The 18,065-nt window shown below is 47.8% G+C and overlaps 2 protein-coding genes across 3 annotated transcripts in view; both read right to left on the reverse strand.

The window, feature by feature from the left end:
• Positions 1-12,067, reverse strand: part of LOC119390483 (signal peptide peptidase-like 3) — an 84,163-nt gene extending 72,096 nt beyond the window's left edge. The window contains exon 1 of the mRNA XM_037658096.2: positions 11,091-12,067. Within this exon, the coding sequence (XP_037514024.1) occupies positions 11,091-11,107 (17 nt within the window). The 5' untranslated portion in view covers positions 11,108-12,067. The remainder of the gene's footprint in view (positions 1-11,090) is intronic.
• The window catches only part of LOC119390488 (3 beta-hydroxysteroid dehydrogenase type 7), a 442,541-nt gene that overhangs the window by 349,957 nt on the left and 74,519 nt on the right, over positions 1-18,065 (reverse strand). The window lies entirely within an intron of this gene.

Raw genomic sequence — 18,065 nt, forward strand, 5'->3', positions numbered from 1 at the left:
TTTTTCTAGGTTTCTTCTAAGTCGTTGCTAGGCTTTAGCTAGGTGATGCTATAGGTTGTTTATAGGTTCATTCTTAGCGCAGAGAGGTTCGAGTTAAACCACAGACAGTCACAGAGGTGACACGGATGTCCAAACTGTAGAGACAGAACCTCGCGCTGACACCAAGTGTTTCGCACCTCTCGTAGATCTATACGGGCACGTCGTCGTTAGCATAGACCTTCCGTCGCTTAGGGGTCTTCTCACAGCCGCCGTTGCCTTTCCCGTTCCCTATAATATTGTCTCGTTGTGCGTACACTCGGGGTCTTCGGCTCGCCGCCGTCGCTTCGCAGTCATTTCTTGGGTTAACTATTGCCTTGTTCATTTTTAGTGGACCAGTGGCGAGTAGTGGGATTTACCAAATTTCTGGGGCACATACCCGTTAATGATGATGATAGTTTTCTGGTTCGTCGGACAAAGAACGATTTGCTAAACAACGTCGCTGTGAAAATCACGTGACCTCAATAGAAGGCAGAGTTTCGGGAAAATGGAAACATATGAAGAAATGAAAAACTTCTTGAACACGGGGCTCCAGCGACATGCCGTGTTCAATAATTTTTCATCTCTACGTGATCCCAATGTCGCATGACATCACATGAAGGGTAGGAAGATCCCGGAGGAACCACATGACGTGCGGAAAGCTTCGGGGAGGCAGGTTGGGGGGGTGGGGGGGGGGGGGGGGGGTGAGAACCAATGCTATCGGATGAGAAGAAAAAAAAAGAAGATGGTTTTTCCCTTCGACTTCCACTGTATTCGAGACGACTATAGACGAATGAATCAGGGGCAGTGTGACTCTTTCCGCGGGGTAATTGCACGCCATTCGTAGACTGAATGTGTTGAAGGCAATGTCGCAGGGTTCCACCATCCACAACCTAACACAAGGCAGCTGTTGTACTGGTCTTTAATTCCCCGATATGAATGAAGGCCGGGCGGTGTGCATGCATTGGCAAATGACACGCTCACGGCCGGTGTTAAGGCCTCGACAGCTTCTCAGGACCCTACTGAGTGGTTGCAGCAAACTTGAGACGAAGAGACTTAAGAAAGACACACAAGGACACTGCTTAACATGCAAGATTACAAACTGGGCCAGACGCAAGCCATTCCCCGAGTCTATAGCTCTAAATCAAATCCAATTTTCAACTTCGCAGAACGAAAAGAAAACACAGTACAGCTAGGGAACACCGCTCATCCCGCGAATCTGTCGAATTCCGGTGTTTAACGAGCCCAAACCGAGATATGACAATGAGGCATGCCGTATTCGGGGGAACTCCCGATTAATTTTGAGCACCTGGGGTTCTTAGGCGTGTGCCTAAATTTAAGTACACGTGTGTGTTCTTTGCATTTTGAAACACATCGAAATGAGGCCGCCGCAGCCGGGAGTCGAGCCCGCGCCCTCGAGCTTAGCTCGACACCTAACCCACTATAAGCTTCCACGGCGAATGTCCCGTGTATCTATGTCTCTAATTCATTCATTCATTCATTCAGTAGTACCTTCCGGGCCACATCATGCCCATGGTCGGCGTCTACAGATCCGGAAAGGAGGTTCCAGTTAAGAGATCATGTTCAGGGGATAAATGAACCACCGCACGCGTTTTGGTTACACATACGACATAACACCGATTTTATTGGAGTAATCAGTCCTAGCCGACACGTAAGAAAGGGGTCATGGCGCTGCATTATGCAGCGTTAACAACGAACCAACTTGCCGAAAACAACGTCCTGCTTGAGCCCACGTTTCAGGTTCACTGATCGCTATTTCCGCGTCTTCCCCGTCTCTTCTGGTACAAATTCCCTGCCAGTCTTATATGACGTGGGAAGGAGGTTTGGGCGTAAAGAAAAAAAAAATAATGGTGGCTTACGCCTTCTGACAATTCATCACTGCGCAAGTCAGCAGGCCTGTACAATGACGTTTAGTCATTTCGAAGCAGTCCACCGTGATGAGCAGAAAAAAAAAAAATCAGAGCCCTTTTCTTATCGGGAAAATGGGAGCAAGCGAAGGTTGCTGTAAGCGTGCCTGACGCACTGCGTTTCTTTCTTTCTTTCTCTCTTTCTTTCTATCGCCCTGCGCAATGCTCCCTCCTAACTGTTTCCTCACTCCATGCCGGGAATCGAACCTTCACTTCAGTTGCTACAGGCAACAACGATAACATGCGGCAACGTGAAACGACAAGTCACCTCGATAAAACGATAAAAGACCAGATCGCCGTATCAGAAACGGCTCATCGCCGACTGGCTCACGGTCGAGGGAGCACCAATTACGGGAAAACGGCGCATAAGAATGCGCATGTGACCGTCGCACATCCGAAGGCCGCATTTCTGTACGCTCGCCGGCGCCGGGTTTTTCGCGTGCGTTGCCGCCGCCACCCCCGAAATCTGTAACTCAAAGAAGCTTCGCTTAAAAAAAAAAAAAAAAAAAAAAAAACGTTTTATTTCAGGCTTGCGCTAGATCGAGTTGAAACCGTTCTTCGCCGTAACCACTGCACGCACCACTGTCCCCGATTCAAAGCACCCGGAGTTTAAGTTGTTTAGTTTTAAACCAGTTTTTGTTTCTTCAGAACTGACGAAATCTTCACGAATTTCAGCACTTCCCCGATGGTATAGACCAGACCCGCAGGCCCCCCCCCCCCCGAAATTTTGGTGAAGTAGGTGTTTTTACCAAAAATAAATAATGAAAATAGGTGCTTTTCTCAAATAGTCAAGGTTATCAGCAAGTGCCCCCCCCCCCCCCCCCCCCGTCCCCGGAAAAAATTCCTGGCTTCGGGCCTGGTTTAAACTTCCCTGCAACGATAGACGACATTGAGTTCTCCCTCGGCTGATTTATTTTTCTCGATGGCCGCCCGGGACTATTTCTTTAGTCGCGGAGGCAATTGGCTGCTGAGCTTCGGTCATCTGGGCGGGGCCTCTCCTGTATTCTTAAGTTGTACCCGACTATAGTTTCGCGAATTTCGTTGCTGCTGCAGACATGCGCACATGCCCCCTCTCATTGCGAATACTTGCTCAGGCGTGAAGCCAACTCCAAATAACAAGGCATTATAACCCCGCCCCCCCCCCCTTTTTTTTTGTTTCGTTATTATGCAGATTTCCCCTTTCCGATTCTTTTCCGCTGCATTTATAAATATTCGAGGCGTTCTTTTCGCTTCGATGCTTGTGATCCCTTTTTCTCTCTCTTTGATGACTTCCATATGCCTCGTACTTGGCTGTCCTGCTAAGCTCGCGATCGCGGGTTCGATTCCCGGCCACATGCCGCTATTCGATGTGGGAGAAATGCAAGAACACGCGCGTGTACTTACGATTCGGTGTACATGAAAGAATCCCGCTTGAAGGTCAAGATTAATCCGGTGTGCCCCCACCACAGCGTGCCTGAAAATCATACGGTGGTTTCGGCGCGTAGGGAACCCGAGGAATTATTATCATGTACTTGGTTGCCAGCTTAATTTTTACCTCCTCCTCCATTCCGGGGGGCAGGCGAACCCACCACATCGTGCTCAGCGGGAGGCGAACCAGGTCGACCGATATCTTTCCGAGTAAATATGATAATGTGTTCTCGTTGCCGGGGTAACGTGCTTGCCCGAGTACGTACGGCACACCGTGCGGTGTTTTTGAAAGAGTGTTTACTGAGTGCCGCTCATCTTATCGCTCGCCCTTTTGTACAAGGCGATGCTGATGCTGAGGCGTGCTCACTTCCACGAAGACTGCATTTACAGCGTCTTTTCCACACCACGCGTGCACGTCTGTCTCGCTCTCTTTGCGTGTTTGTGTGTATATATATATATATATATATATATATATATATATATATATATATATATATATATATATATATTGGTATGCGGGGACGACAGCTTGTCGGAGGTCTTTTAAGATTTGAAACCCGCAGCGGCAGCCTTTATTTGCGATATAGGATGTAGTGCCATATTCGAGCCAGTCGTTTCACTTCGCTCTGGCAGCGCCGCGAACAGTTCGCATAAAAGACCAGCTATAGGCGTTACCGATGCTTCAACTTACGATAAGGAGAAAAAAAAGAGTCGTCGCTTACATAGCACACGCTGCGGCAAACACGGAAAACAAATTCGTCGTTGTTGTGGCGATAGTAATATCCAGGGTATTACGCGTACCAAATCCACGATGCGATTACGAGGGCTCCGGAAAATTCAAATGTCTCGCGTTCCTTAACGAGCACTCATGAGATCGCACAGTACACGGTCCTCTAGCATTTCCGCTCCATCGAAATGCGACCACCGCGCGCAGGGGTCGAACCCGCGAATTTCGGGTCCACAGCAGCCGAGCACCGTAATCGGGCCAGTAGCCAGGATTTTCTACCGGGAGGGGGGCACCTGCCGAAGGCCTTGACTGTTTGGGAAAAGCACCTATTTTCATTATTTATTTTCGGTAAACCCCCCCCCCCTCCATCAAAATTTCGGAGGGGAGGGGAGGGCAAACCCTCTGGCTACGGGCCTGCCGGTAACAACACGACCTTGACTGTAACCACTGTACCACCGAGACGGACGTCATTGTTGTGGTCGCAATATGGAAGTGTACTGGCGTATGATTCATTCCAGCAATGTATACTTCAGTGTCCGGAACAAAACAAAGTTGCTAAGGTGTGAGGCCCGGGAGGGGAAAGACCGAGCGCACCCCCCCCCCCCCCAACCAAACGTAAGTGACGCCTCTGTTCAAAGGGATCATATCATGTAAGCGTATAGAGAACAGAAACTTCATAAGTTGGTCTTCAAACGGCTGTCCCGGCGTCATCACATTGTGACGCCATGGCACAGGGAAAATTAGCTGACGGTGTGTAGTGATTGGAAGGTTTGCGTTTTCATTAACGCATTAAATAGAGCGACACATGTGAGATCGTCTACGAGCGGGGAGCAGATTGACTGAGAAAAAAGTAATAAAAAAGGTTTGGACTAATTTAAAATCTTAATAGTAGAGAACGGCGTTTGTCATGAGCACGTGTGAGAGTGCACCCGAGCTTATCCGAGTTCGCCAACAGAATGACGCATATGTGTGCTGCTGCGAAAACGTGAAAACTACTAAGCGCATTGTAATATAACGTCCGGATATTTACTCAATAACGTCCGCAGGGGTCACCTACCTTTTCATAGGCGCTGTGATTCGAGGTGTGTGGCAGTTATGAAGTGCAGCCGTTGAAATAAGCAAAAGACACGTACGCTAGTGTTATCAAAAAAAAAACGCACGCCGGGAAGAGATTGATTTAACCGGAGTTATTTACCGGAGGGGACACAATGTATAATGGTGGTTTGAATTAAAAAGAGACATAACACAGAGATGGCAACAAAAAAAAAAAATGCTGGACAGCAACAGATGAAATATAATAACGGTAGATTTGAACAAATAACAACAGATACCATCAACGTCATCGACTGATATCGCAGACTTTTTCTATTTCAGTCCGCAGTTTCAAGAGATGTTAACCCGTCGCGCATAAATATTAATAATTTTTGTTGGGGTTTAACGCCCCGAAACCACGATATGATTATGAGAGACGCCGTAGAAGAGGGCTCCGGATATCGTCACCTTTAACGCGCACATAAATTTAGGTACACGGGCCTCCAGTATTTCGCCTCCATCGGAGTGCGGCGAACGCGGCCGAGATTCGATCCCGCGACCTCCGGATGAGCAGTCGAGCACCACAACCTTGCGCACGCTAGAAATGCGTAAACTACACTCTACGGTTCTAACACGTACGAAAAACAACAAAAGGCGTTAGAAGCGGGACGACAGCCGGACTTGTAGCATGCTTGTTGTAAGGCAGACGAGCCTGACAAATGGTCTGGGGGTCAAGCCAGACGGAGGCCGAGTGACCTCCGTTGGACGCGGCAACCGTCCATCACTCTGGTAGTAACACGTTTTTGCGGCTTCTTTTTTTTTTTCTTTTATTTTTTAAGAAGTAAAGCGGCTGCGTTGCCCAATACGCGGCGACAAACCTCAACAACGCTCCTAACGCAGAAACCGACTGAATGAACGGCGCAGCTATGTTCCGCCCGATGCCTGTTGATACGGCGTATTTCGATTCGCTGCAGAACAAGGACCTATTCGCATGCATTTTTACCTCGGAACCGCATCCGAATGGAATCTATACTACCACAATTAGCTACTGCTATCCCGGATACATCAGCGCACTTTAATAAGAGTTCTTGTTCTTACCATTAAATGACTTGCAGTAGTATGGTTTGGCACACGCGTACTATCCGAGTACCGGAGAACATTGAACATTTCATTGAGATAACTGAACATGAAAAAAAAAAAATCGCCGATGTTTCCTTCACGCGAACCTAAATGTGAGTACATCGTGGTTTGCCTCCACCGAAATGTGACTCGTGTGGCCGGGACTCGAACCCGCGTCCTTTTGCTTAGCAGTGCGACACCTCAGCCTTCCAGCTGCGTTCCGGCGGTCACCATAATCGCAGTTACGGTAGAGCAGCGCTGGACGACAAATACACACGGAACGAGAAGAATACCGAAAGACATCTCCCAATTGTCTACAATTTACCCTACCTTGTGCAAGCTGACTCCATCTTATGCCTGCGAACTTCTTAATTTTATCACCCCACATCACCCGCTACCTTCCTCGGCTGCGTTTCTCGTACCTCGGTATCCATTTCATTTATCTAAAGGCCTAACCACACGTACGCGTTACAACGCGTCAGCGTGTGTTCAGGCCTTAAGCCGACCATCGGCTATCTGTCCAACGCATTAAGTGACCCGCCCAGGTTTTCCTGTCAACTGGGATGACGGATACCCCTCCCTGATACACTATGCTCTTTTCATATCTCTACATGTTACGCATATCATGTTTCCTTCCATCACACGCTGCGCGGTCCTTAACTTTTTTTAAATGCGAAGCATTTCTTAGCGAACCTCTGGCACTTTGAGCGTTTCTATCTATCTATCTATCTATCTATCTATCTATCTAGCCGCCTACGTCTGGGCGCTCTCATGATCGGCTCCTTAACTTGGTGTAGACCAAAATTGGCATGGGAGGGCAAGAAGACTTGACGAATATGACTGTCGGGTCTTCACATGAATAACGCGAAGATCCTGTCGCGTACGTCGTCGAACCCTCTCCTCCAGACCTGTGCGGCACATACCCGTTTACCAGGGGCCGCGGTGTACGGGTATGCGCCACAGGTGATTGACAGTTTATATCTACCCAGGAACGGCGAGAACAGACATTGGTAACTTAAATAGAAGAGCGTGAAGAAAAACCGACATCGGCAGCGTTGACCCGACGAACGGAAAGAATGAAAATTAGGACCGCAGCAGGAATCGAACCCAAGCATTCTGCGTGGCAATCAGGTATTCTACCACAGAGCCACGACATGTACATAAACTGGTTTGGAAAAAACAGCCTATGGAGGCGTGATATCGGTGCAACGTCAATTGTGGTTATGGTGCTGGCTATCTAATTTTGGAACAAAGCAATAAACACTACATGATACTCCTACGATACAGGCGTCATATCAGATTAACGTCTGTGGTTCCGGTGTTGGCCCCGGTTTTATAGCAGTCTAATAAACATTACATTTGTATTCCTATGATTCAGCAAGCTATATTGATGCATTGCACGACCCCGGAGGAATACATTAACGAAAGTTACGTATGATATTAGCCCGCCAGAACGCCGCATTGTATTCTTCATTTCTTAAGAGGCTGGGCGATGGCCTCATGCTGACCGAGGATGATACCAGGTTTACTGACAGCCGCTTTGTAGACTAGGCTACGTAGGCCACATAGGCCCAGGTAGTCTACGAATACGACAAGCGCCATCCATTTATGTTGGTCTACCTAGCACTATCCAGGCCTACCAGCCTGAACGGCCTATACCTCACCAACGCGAAGGGTGACTTCAGGTTCCGACATGTCGCCGGCTCTATCGACAGACAATTTGTTGACGAAATGACGGAGGCATCCACGATTTCCAACAGGTGCACAATACGTCATACTTCACTACACATGGACCCTTCGTCACCGCGATCACGACCGGATCCAATTACAAGTCATGACGAGCTGTTGGTGCTCACTGACCACGGTGATGATGACCTTGTTCAAGAACTGTCAGGAACTTCTTCCACACATGCACACGGGTTCGTGAGACGTGCTTACGTTCTCCATCACAAAGACAAACACTACATATCAGGTTACTGCTCCTGGTGTTGGTAAACCCATGTTGCCGTACGCAGCGTTACCCAACTGTAAACAACTGGTTATATAACACATATGCTGCTCTTCGACGTATATGTGTGCGTATAAAATTTATGCAAATCCTTAGCGTCACTTTGTAACGTTTCGCTCAGAAAAAATTGCGCCACAGTCAGTTCCGCCGCATGCTTCGCATACATCGACTCTCACGGTGCGTGGGATCTGCCGAATTTTTTTTTTCTCGAGTTTCCTCGTTATCCTACATGCGTCATCAACCACATATGCTACTACTGGTCATACGCAATGATTGAAAACTTTTCGCTTTATGGACACTCCCATCATAAAGCTCCAGCACACCCTTGTTCTTCGTTGAGTTTCCTTCACGTGTAGGCTCGCCTGTTAGTTTTTGACCTAGATACACAAACTCGTGTACAGATTCCAAAGGTTGATTGTCACACGCGAACATTCTTCTAGCAAATCACGTGGCATTACCTTTGTCTTCTCCATATCTACCATCAACCCTACTTTAACACTCTCTCGGTGAAGGTCTTCCATCGTTTTTTTTTTTTCTTTTCCTTCAATTTTCGCTCAACTATAGCATAAAGTGAAACGTATTCGATTTCTCGCACTGACAACGAGTGTTTCATTACGAAGTCCCATAGCATGGCTTGCAACAGCGTCGTGAAAAAAAATAATAAAATAATCTGAATAAAGGGTCGCACCGCGACGGTTCCGTGACTCGAACTTGGGCAAAGAAAGAAAAAAGAAACACAAAAAAAACACACGAGGGTCCCTTCCGCAGAATCTGTCCGCAACCCAGATTCCACGATGGGCCGGGTCGAGCGGCAAAGCGTCTGCCGCGACGGCATGACCAATGGATGTGGCCACGCTGCTCTTGTTTAACTTATTATTTTCCTCAAACGCGCAATGGCTACGGCGAAACGTTCGACCGGTCCCGCTACTTTGGGTTCTTGACCCGCGCTCGTTACCGACAACAAAGGAAAAGACCGCTCGATGCTGCAGTCAGGCTGTTGCTTTCCGGCTTGACCGAGCCGGCCCGACGAAGAGAGGGCTTGCGCGACCTCTCGATGGTTTTGTGCGATAAACGGTCGAGCTATTCTTTGACGGCACACCCGTTAGAAGCACGCGCTCCTCAATGAAAGGAACTCGCTTCATTACTATACTATATATCCCTCATGTGACGGCGGGCCAGACGACAGGCAAAACAGAAAATGTAGCAGACGACGGTCTGCCCACCAGGCACCGTCTCCCCGATGTTGACGAATCAGGGGTCAGTCGGCGGTATTTGTCAGACCATTCAAGAGATTACAAAGGCAGGCCAACTAGGCCGATAGAATGTTCTTTTGGACTACTTTATGAAGGAATTGCGAGAGCGCGTCGAGCGACAGCAACACGCATTCGCAACCGACGGTGATTCAATCGTAAAACGATGTCGCATTCTCACTTTTATTTTTTCTTATTTACACGAAGAGCATTATTTATGGCGCCTTAGGCCACCAGCTCGGATGCAACTATTTTTAAATCGGCGTCCGCTCGAAAGCGCAGCCGGGATGGGCAGTACGCAATAACGAGACGCGATGAAACACTCGCTTCACGGCTTCATACGAACGACCAGGTATTTTTTTTTCTTTTTTATCGTGCGCAGCAGCACAACGCTGCAACGAAACACAAAAGTGCGCGTAAAAACAGCGACATGATGCAGTCAGCCCATCCAAATAATGGAACGATCAACATTACAAGCCTTGAGGAAGAAGAAAAAGAACACTCCTCCAAGGACCTCAATACAGTTATTCATCCATCCATCCAGTCGTTTCAATTTATGTAATTCTATCCGTGTCACTAAAATTACGACATTCATTTACAAAAAAAAAAATGCGACTTTTTCCTTTCCCTGCCTTGATCTTAATGTTTAACTTTACATTAACCACCGGCTTCTTGGCTATAGTGGATAAGCGGCAGCTCTTAGGAACCAGCAAGCAAGGAAGCAAGCAATGCGCCGGTTACTTCAACCGTGCCGTTCCCAAGAACGCGTTGCCGTCCTAATCTCGGGTCGACCACATATTCAGCGGCAAAGCCCCCCTCGGAGTCAATATGCAGTGGAGATAAGACATCCAATCTGGGAAACCGCTGGCGATCTCACGTGAAAACAAGCCGTGGGAAGCAGCGACTTCCTCTCGAGGGAGCGTACCTACCCCCTCACCCTCCCCCCGGGGCAGTTCTCCTCGCCCAACTTCCCAACGCGGGGCAGATGTTTGACGATGCCATTTCCGCAAGCAAAACAAAACTCCGGGCGTCGATTAAAAAAAGAAGAAACAGGAACACACTACGCACGGGCTACGATGCGCCCGTTTCATCACAGGATACGGCGGCTTCCATGAAGCCGCTGCTACAGTGCGGCCACTCACACCTGTCTGACGGCCTCTGACCCACATTTTGGGCGACGCCGTTCACACGGCCGGGGGCCAGTTTTGGCTCGGCATTAGGCCTAGTGAGGAGAGGGGAGAAAAAGAAAATAGAAATCGAGAGACCACTAAAGAAACTACACGAAGGTCTATCCGTGTTTAGCGGCTGCACGCAACATCGCGAGCAGTAGTAGTACGTAGTACGCGAGCCTTTGTTCTCGAGAGCGATCAAACGCGGGTGATCGCCGCCGCGACACGCTCGTAATTTGAGCTTGCGGACATGCCAGTTGTCGCTTAAACGTGGGAACCACGCGTCTCCGATCTCGACGCATTCGTTCTACCAACGGCTGGATTGAGCCCCGAGGTTTGGCAGGCGCCGTCGGTCTGGTTCCAAGCAGCGCGCTGCTGATTCGGCGAAAGAGTGCGGGGAAGGGGGGGTTTATGAAAAAAGAAAAAAAAACTCACCATTGGTACTCGGACATGACGGCCGCCTTCTCTCGGGCACTGAACGACGCCAGCTTGGCTGCTTTTTCGGGGGGGGCACGGGGGACCCCCTTCGGTAGAAGCACAATCACAGGGCCGGCGTCCGCCGCCAAAACTCGCGTCTCCGCCGATGCTGCTGTCCCCCCGCTCCACCCGCCGACATCACCGCTAGCGCGACGCCAGCTTTCCTTTCTCGTCGGTCGGTGGGAATCCAAAAGAGGGTTGCGGCACCTCACCTTCACACACAACACCGATCGCGCACACGAAACTCAGCGGCGTCAAGGGATGCTTGTTGCGGCCGATCGGCCCGCACCGTGGCGTAGATGGGCCCGGAACCGAGAAAAAGAAGGTCGATCGCAAGAGCGGTCGAGTTTCTTTCAAGCGGCGGCGGGTGCCGCTTTCTTCCTGCAGCCGCTGTCTATTATCCTTGGTGTGTTTTAACGCTGACGAATCCGCGCCTGCCCGACAACAGAACGACGAGCTCCTTTTCCCAAGGTCTTTCACCTTCGTGAAACGGTTTGCTGCCGCGGATCGCACAGGACCGGTACTGTTTCCACCGCCGCCTTGCCCGGCGGGCCCAGACTGCTAGAGCGTCGCCAGAGCGTGAACTCGAAAGCTCCTCCGCTGCTGCGGGCTGCTTGGGCCAGCGTCTCGGGGAGACGACGATATCCTCCGCGACGGTCACGAGAGTCGCATAGCGAGCGCGCTGCGATAAAAGCGGGGATACCAGCGCGGGCCCAGCAACAACACAACACACACGCGCGGCGGTGAACTGAAGCAAGGCGAGCAGCGGCCCACGGGTCAAACGATCCTCTAGTCTCGTTGCTTACATCACAGCATTTCTCGTGCGCGGCGGCCACCACAACTTCGACACACAACACAGCACAAACCCCCACTAAAAAACCGCGGCGAGCTTTTTGATGGAGCTCGCTTTGCCCTCCCTAGCGGCCCCTCTCGCCTTCGCCACACGACCGGACGAAGGTTCGGTCACGTGACTCCGAAAATGGCGATCTCAGCCGCCGCGCGCGCGCCTCGGCGGGGCAAATTCGAGCGAAACGAAACACGTTCTCCCGGCTGTGTTCGTTGTCGGACGTTTCCACCTCCGCGCTTACACGACAGCCCGGATAAATCAATCGTGGTACAATAGCTAACGTACTCGCACAATCACGCGCGCGAAACAAAGGTACTCATGCGCTACAGCAGACGACAGTCATTGCTCGTGCGTTAGCGTTTTTCAGAAAAGATATAATGATCATAACAATTTCGCAGACAGCCGGAGTGATCCCAACGGTATCATTTGAGGCAACGTAAAGCGGGCGGCCCCCTCATGGCCAATATAACTGTTGGAGCGAGTGGGCACCGTTTATTTGTGCGCGCTGAAAGGATCTATATGGCGCACACGCCGTACGTGTATGACGGTAATAATTCGATTGCCGAAGTGACGTCATTCGCATGTTGGGATGGGTGAGGGGCAGTAGAGAGCATGGGCGAGGCGGGCGGGGCAGGGGAGAGGAAAAATATTTATTTAGTGCCCAGTTGGGAACAGTTGGCATAGCCGTAACTGGGGCGCTTCGAAGGCCCCGAAAATTTTTTTAGTTTTATGCATACATATTGCACACTCGCGGCGGTGTGGAGCAACCTCATTCCCTGAAATAAAATCCTGCCTACATTGATGGACAAACTAAACGTTGCACCACTGCCCACCATACTAGAGTGCAATAATGTGTGAATACTGAATAAGAATATTGTATCGTCACTTCTCATTTATCGTGGAATGTCCACGAAATAATCCTTCCAAAATGCAAAAAGTAAAGTGGATTGGTGGGCGGGTGCACGTGCACTACAGTTAGTTTGATCCCGGTGTCGCACTCATGAAAATTTTTGCACACACCTACTGTAAAGTACACAATAAACTTCCTTCTTTAGTAAGACATTACCTTGGAAGTGGATCTTGAGGATGAATGGCTCTTGAAAGCTCCACAGTCATTTGCAAACACACAAGTGCTAGTTAGCGACATTTCTGAGTCACCTCAACACTACTTAGAAAATAAAGGCATCCCCCAACGATGCACGATTTGTATTAAATTTAAGGTTCACATGAAACAGCTGTTATTACTTACAGCATTCCTAGTGAAAGAGGTGCAGAGACTGCAAACATCTAGTCGGTAGTTGCTCGCTTTTGCGGGTGATTTTGGAGGAACACGGATGATTTTACATCGAAAAAATATAACATGCCTCCATCAATATTTCTAAATAGTCTTCTCTACAGTAATAATGAACCCTTGCCACCTAATTAAAGTTGCACATTAATGCCTTGGCCACTGGAAGGAGGCGGCTTTCCCCCTCTCAACAAAATTTTTTAGCCTGTGTGTGTACGTGCGGACATGCATGTGTGTGCACACATTTACAAATACCAGTTCTTGTGCATCCAACATACATGCTCAAGGTCACATTCAATGAAGAACACAGACCACTTAACACAGGTAACACTTTATTTCATGTCAAGACGCTCGGTGACCTTTAACAAATCAAATGTCTTTCATCAAGGCGGTACACAGATGTATCAAATGCAGGCCAAAATACTTCACTGCAAGAAGTTTCCAGAGCGACTGCACATACAGGTGTGTATGCATACACACAAAACTGTCTATCCAATAACAATAAAAAAAAAGAAACACACATTTATAGCACGCCTAAATGTTAAGATGCTCTCTCTTACCATGTATACACACCACAACAGCAAACAACGAACATGTATCATCACTTGACAGTTTCCATCAATCCATGCATTCGGCAGTTGTTCAAGGCCACAACATGAAAAGTACGGACACACTAGGCCTGGAGCACTACACTTTCCTAAGACCAAATGCTTAAAATGAAAATGGTGGTTGCCACTGCTTTAGTCAAAACACACGTATGCTTGTGGTGGCGCCAAATGGCACAATCACAACACCCAAGCCACTTGTATACACAACACACTTGTGCACAGGGCGGGAGGTTTCGGCGAGTGTTCTTCACATAAGAGAACGTATCCTTCCAACTCGCATTTGTTTACGATCGTTCACGTACCAAGGACATTACCACTATGGCAGAACAGATGAAGCGTGGATCCACACTTGTCTTCCCAAATTCTGTGATGATAAAGCGTAATACTGGTTGGCCAGGCCTCGCAAGGTGCATCTTAGCCCTGGCTGCACCCTTGTCAAGCAGGCACTTTCGAGTGAGCTTGAGTCTGACAATGCTGATTTCAGTGCGCTGCTATGCGACAGCTTTCAAGTACGCTCGAGTTCCATTCCGCCATACGGTCTCACACATTGTGCTTTTCCCCCCGCAATAATTACAAAAAAATTTAAACGTAGATAGACCTCAACAAGGATCGAAGCATCTGTGCAACAAGGCTAATTCCCAGTAGTTGGCTTCTTTGGCTAGATTCATCCTTAAGAGATTACTGCTTCTTGGCCATGTTAGGATATACTAGAAGACACATTTGGTTGCAAAGAGGGCACACACAAAAGGAAAGAAGCAGGGATGTCGTCGGGTGTGCCCCCATTGTTGTCAACGTGCCTCCTCTTTTGGGTGTGCCAGCATTGCGGCAAATATGTAAATTGTCACACAGTACATGAAAGACGCAACATGCACTCTGTGTTGTCAAATAGGAGGTTTCATCAAGCATCAGGGGTGGTATTACAAAGCTTAATAGACTCTTACTGGACATGAGCACACACGTTAGCTTGTGAGCACGTGAGGGCACCACTGCTTTGGCACAGATATGGACAAGATTGCATAAGGTTACTCTAGTGGGACGGCACCGAGAGAAAACCTTCAAGAACGAATGGGAAGGACTATACTACGTTGTCGTCTCTTGTTGCCTACTGCATATACCGGGTGTCCCAATTAACGCAGAATAAGTTTTAAAGAGAACCAAAGCTCTCTGTGCAGATAAAAGGCAAAAGCGAACTGCATGATGGCAGAGATCATCCGTAGACGCGACCAGCATGTTTTCCTGTAATTACTGAGCAATAACAGCGAGTAGAATGACAAATATAGTAATCAATAAAGCAAGTTTTGGGTTATTAACCTTGTAGTAACATCATCAATACGTAGTTTGTACTGTACAGGGGTGGTCAAAAGTCTCCAGGCCGAACTGCCATAGGATTAGTTGGGGTAGCAGCCTGGGAACTTGTGACTACACCGGTACATTAATACCTGCCACTTACAGTCGTTTTCAATGCAGTTCCTAAAGCACAGCTCTTCTGTTCCACCATTAAAAAGTACTAAAGATGCTTAGAAAGGTTCTATGGCCAACTGTAGTCACCATTTGTGCACTGTTTGTACAGCTATTACCATTATTCTTTCCATTACAAGAAAAAAAAAGAGAGCTATGCATTAAAAAATCACATTGCCAAAATCTCATTGACACTACATCACATTGTTAATAGCAAGGGACTTACCTTATTCCTCAAAACTGGCAACCTAATAAGAAAGGAAAACATTCTGGAGGCTTCTTCATGTATTTGCTGATACAGAAGGCCTCACTTCAAGCTCTAAAACTTGCTCCATACTAGCTGGGATAGCAGGTACATGTGTACATGTTACCTCTAATATTCATATCTCTCACAGCTTACATCCATTATGCATCAAAACTTGTGCCCAAACAGAACCCAATGTTTAGACAGTGATGAGCATACGCGCAAAGCTGAGCAAAGGCCCGCACGTGCCGTGGCTAACGAAACAGCGTGCTTCCTGACTAGTTGTAAACGTAACGTCATGGCACACCTCGGGACTATATCTTGCCCATTCCCAAGAGAATGCTACAAGGTTAGCACCGCCATTCATCAGCAAAATATGCACCATAGTTAAAGCAGCAGACTTCAGAAGATGCGAATTCAAGCATGTGGCCTAGAAGCATTAGGCGCACTGTGCAGTTAGCATGCACTATCCAAATCGGAGATGTAGCACATTAACATTTTAAAGGCATTCGAATCCCTAGGAACCTCTCCTTGCAATCGCTAGTTATAAACCATGTTGCGACAGATAATGCAATGACAGCATCTTGCTATGACACAGTTTCATTTTGTGATGCTGGGGCTAGCGGAATCAAAAGCAATACGGTGTTGCAAAACAAGCACAGAAACATATCACAAACCAAAAAAACTGACTGCTGTGCACCGCATGGAGCGAGAAAACGCACGAAAATTGGCGTAACAAGCGAAGATCAACAGCCCGCAGGAACTTGATTTTCCAGGATTCCTTAATCGACGCTGGACCTGCCATTCTGAGTACATTTGTAACGCAGGGCTTCAACATCAAGATGGACATCTGACTTCTGCCAAATGAAGGTATCCCGTACAGCCCACTTGATTGCCAAGGCAAGAATACTCATCAAGTGTAGTATTAGCAAACTTATATTGGGCAGTGCCATTGATAATACACACCCGAACGCCGTAAATGCACCCAGGTGGCAAACGCGTCCCAAGTGGTATTCTTGACAGATCACACTTGGAGTACCCACCATCACTTTCACAAGATTTCTACTGACTCATGATCACATTCCTCGTTTACCATGAAGTGATTGTGTTCCTGAAAGTGACTGACTGAACTCCTATTTCTACATTTCTTTTAGCTGTTTCTTTTAGCAGTGTAGCTGTCTGAATGCAACTGCGTGTCCAAATCTGTTCATGTAATGTACAACTCACTCAGACCACAGTTCATTAAAATTTTCATAATTGCAGCTTCAGATATTTCATAACACAGATGTGTAGCCTCTAGGAGACCAAATTATTGCGTCAACCCTACCAGCAATTCAATCAGCAAGGATAAGTCGGGCATTGATCGCACACTATGATGTTCAATAAAGGTGGCCTCCAGACGAGGGCGTGCTGCCATCAGTCCCATGATCCATTCAACATAAGCTCTGTTTCTTGTCAACAGCTCGACGTGTATCGAAGTGGAGAACGAGGGTTCACACCTCTGCACTTTTCACAAAGGCACACATGAATGTGTTTTCATAACGTGCACAAGTATCGGCGCATGGAACTGGACAAAGCAGAGAAAACGCAAGTAAACAAGACAGTAGCAATTACTGACGTTTCGTCCTCTCTGCCTTGTCCTGCGCACTGCTTTACTGCTGTCGAGTGCATGCAGTAGTAGATGAAAAGGCAACAGAAAAATAAGGAGCACAACGCAGGCTTGACGTTGAGACTCCTGCTTAGGAAGAAAGCTTCTACAGTTGGTTAAACCTAAGAATAAATACAAGTCCAACCCACGAAACGAAAGTGCGCCTGTCAGCAACGTACGTAAGAGGTCTCACTGGATGGCTTTTATTCGAAGCACAAGTGCTATCTGCTAATGTAAATACTAGGCATGTTGAAAAATGAAATTCTGTTCTTTCCGACTAAAATATCATCCTTGGCTCAGAACTAGTCAGAATCTTTGATAAAATTTGTCAAGGTGACCCAATTTTCTGTCTGGAACCAACGACGCAAACATGTCTCTCTACGGCAAAACTCGACTGCCTTCAACACGCACAAGCGCTTGACATCATGAAAATGAGCGAACGTAATTGGTTGGAGCGTCCATGTCGATTTCTCTTGCGTGCAATGGCTGAGGGCACAGCTCGTATTTATTCTTAGGCTGTGAACGAGCATAGATGACTTGACAAAATGTGCTAGCTTTCTGTAATAAACAAATTTCAAGCACTTTATTCCCAAGCTGAATAAAATGGCTTCTGTATATTTAGTTCCTTTCCACGTTAATTAACGTCCTATCGCATCTCTTCATTCTCACGCATTCAGGCTATGCGCAAACAGCTTGAAAAATCACAGACTTCACTTAGACGACTGTCTTCAAGAAACTTAGAGTTAATTTCGTACAAAAGACCATACCGTAAAGAAGAAGTTCTTTTGCTAAAAAATTTTTGAAAGAACATCAGGTCTAACCAGATGCTGCAAATCAGCA

Source organism: Rhipicephalus sanguineus, chromosome 4 (assembly GCF_013339695.2).
Source record: "Rhipicephalus sanguineus isolate Rsan-2018 chromosome 4, BIME_Rsan_1.4, whole genome shotgun sequence".
Classification (NCBI taxonomy): Eukaryota; Metazoa; Arthropoda; class Arachnida; order Ixodida; family Ixodidae; genus Rhipicephalus; species Rhipicephalus sanguineus.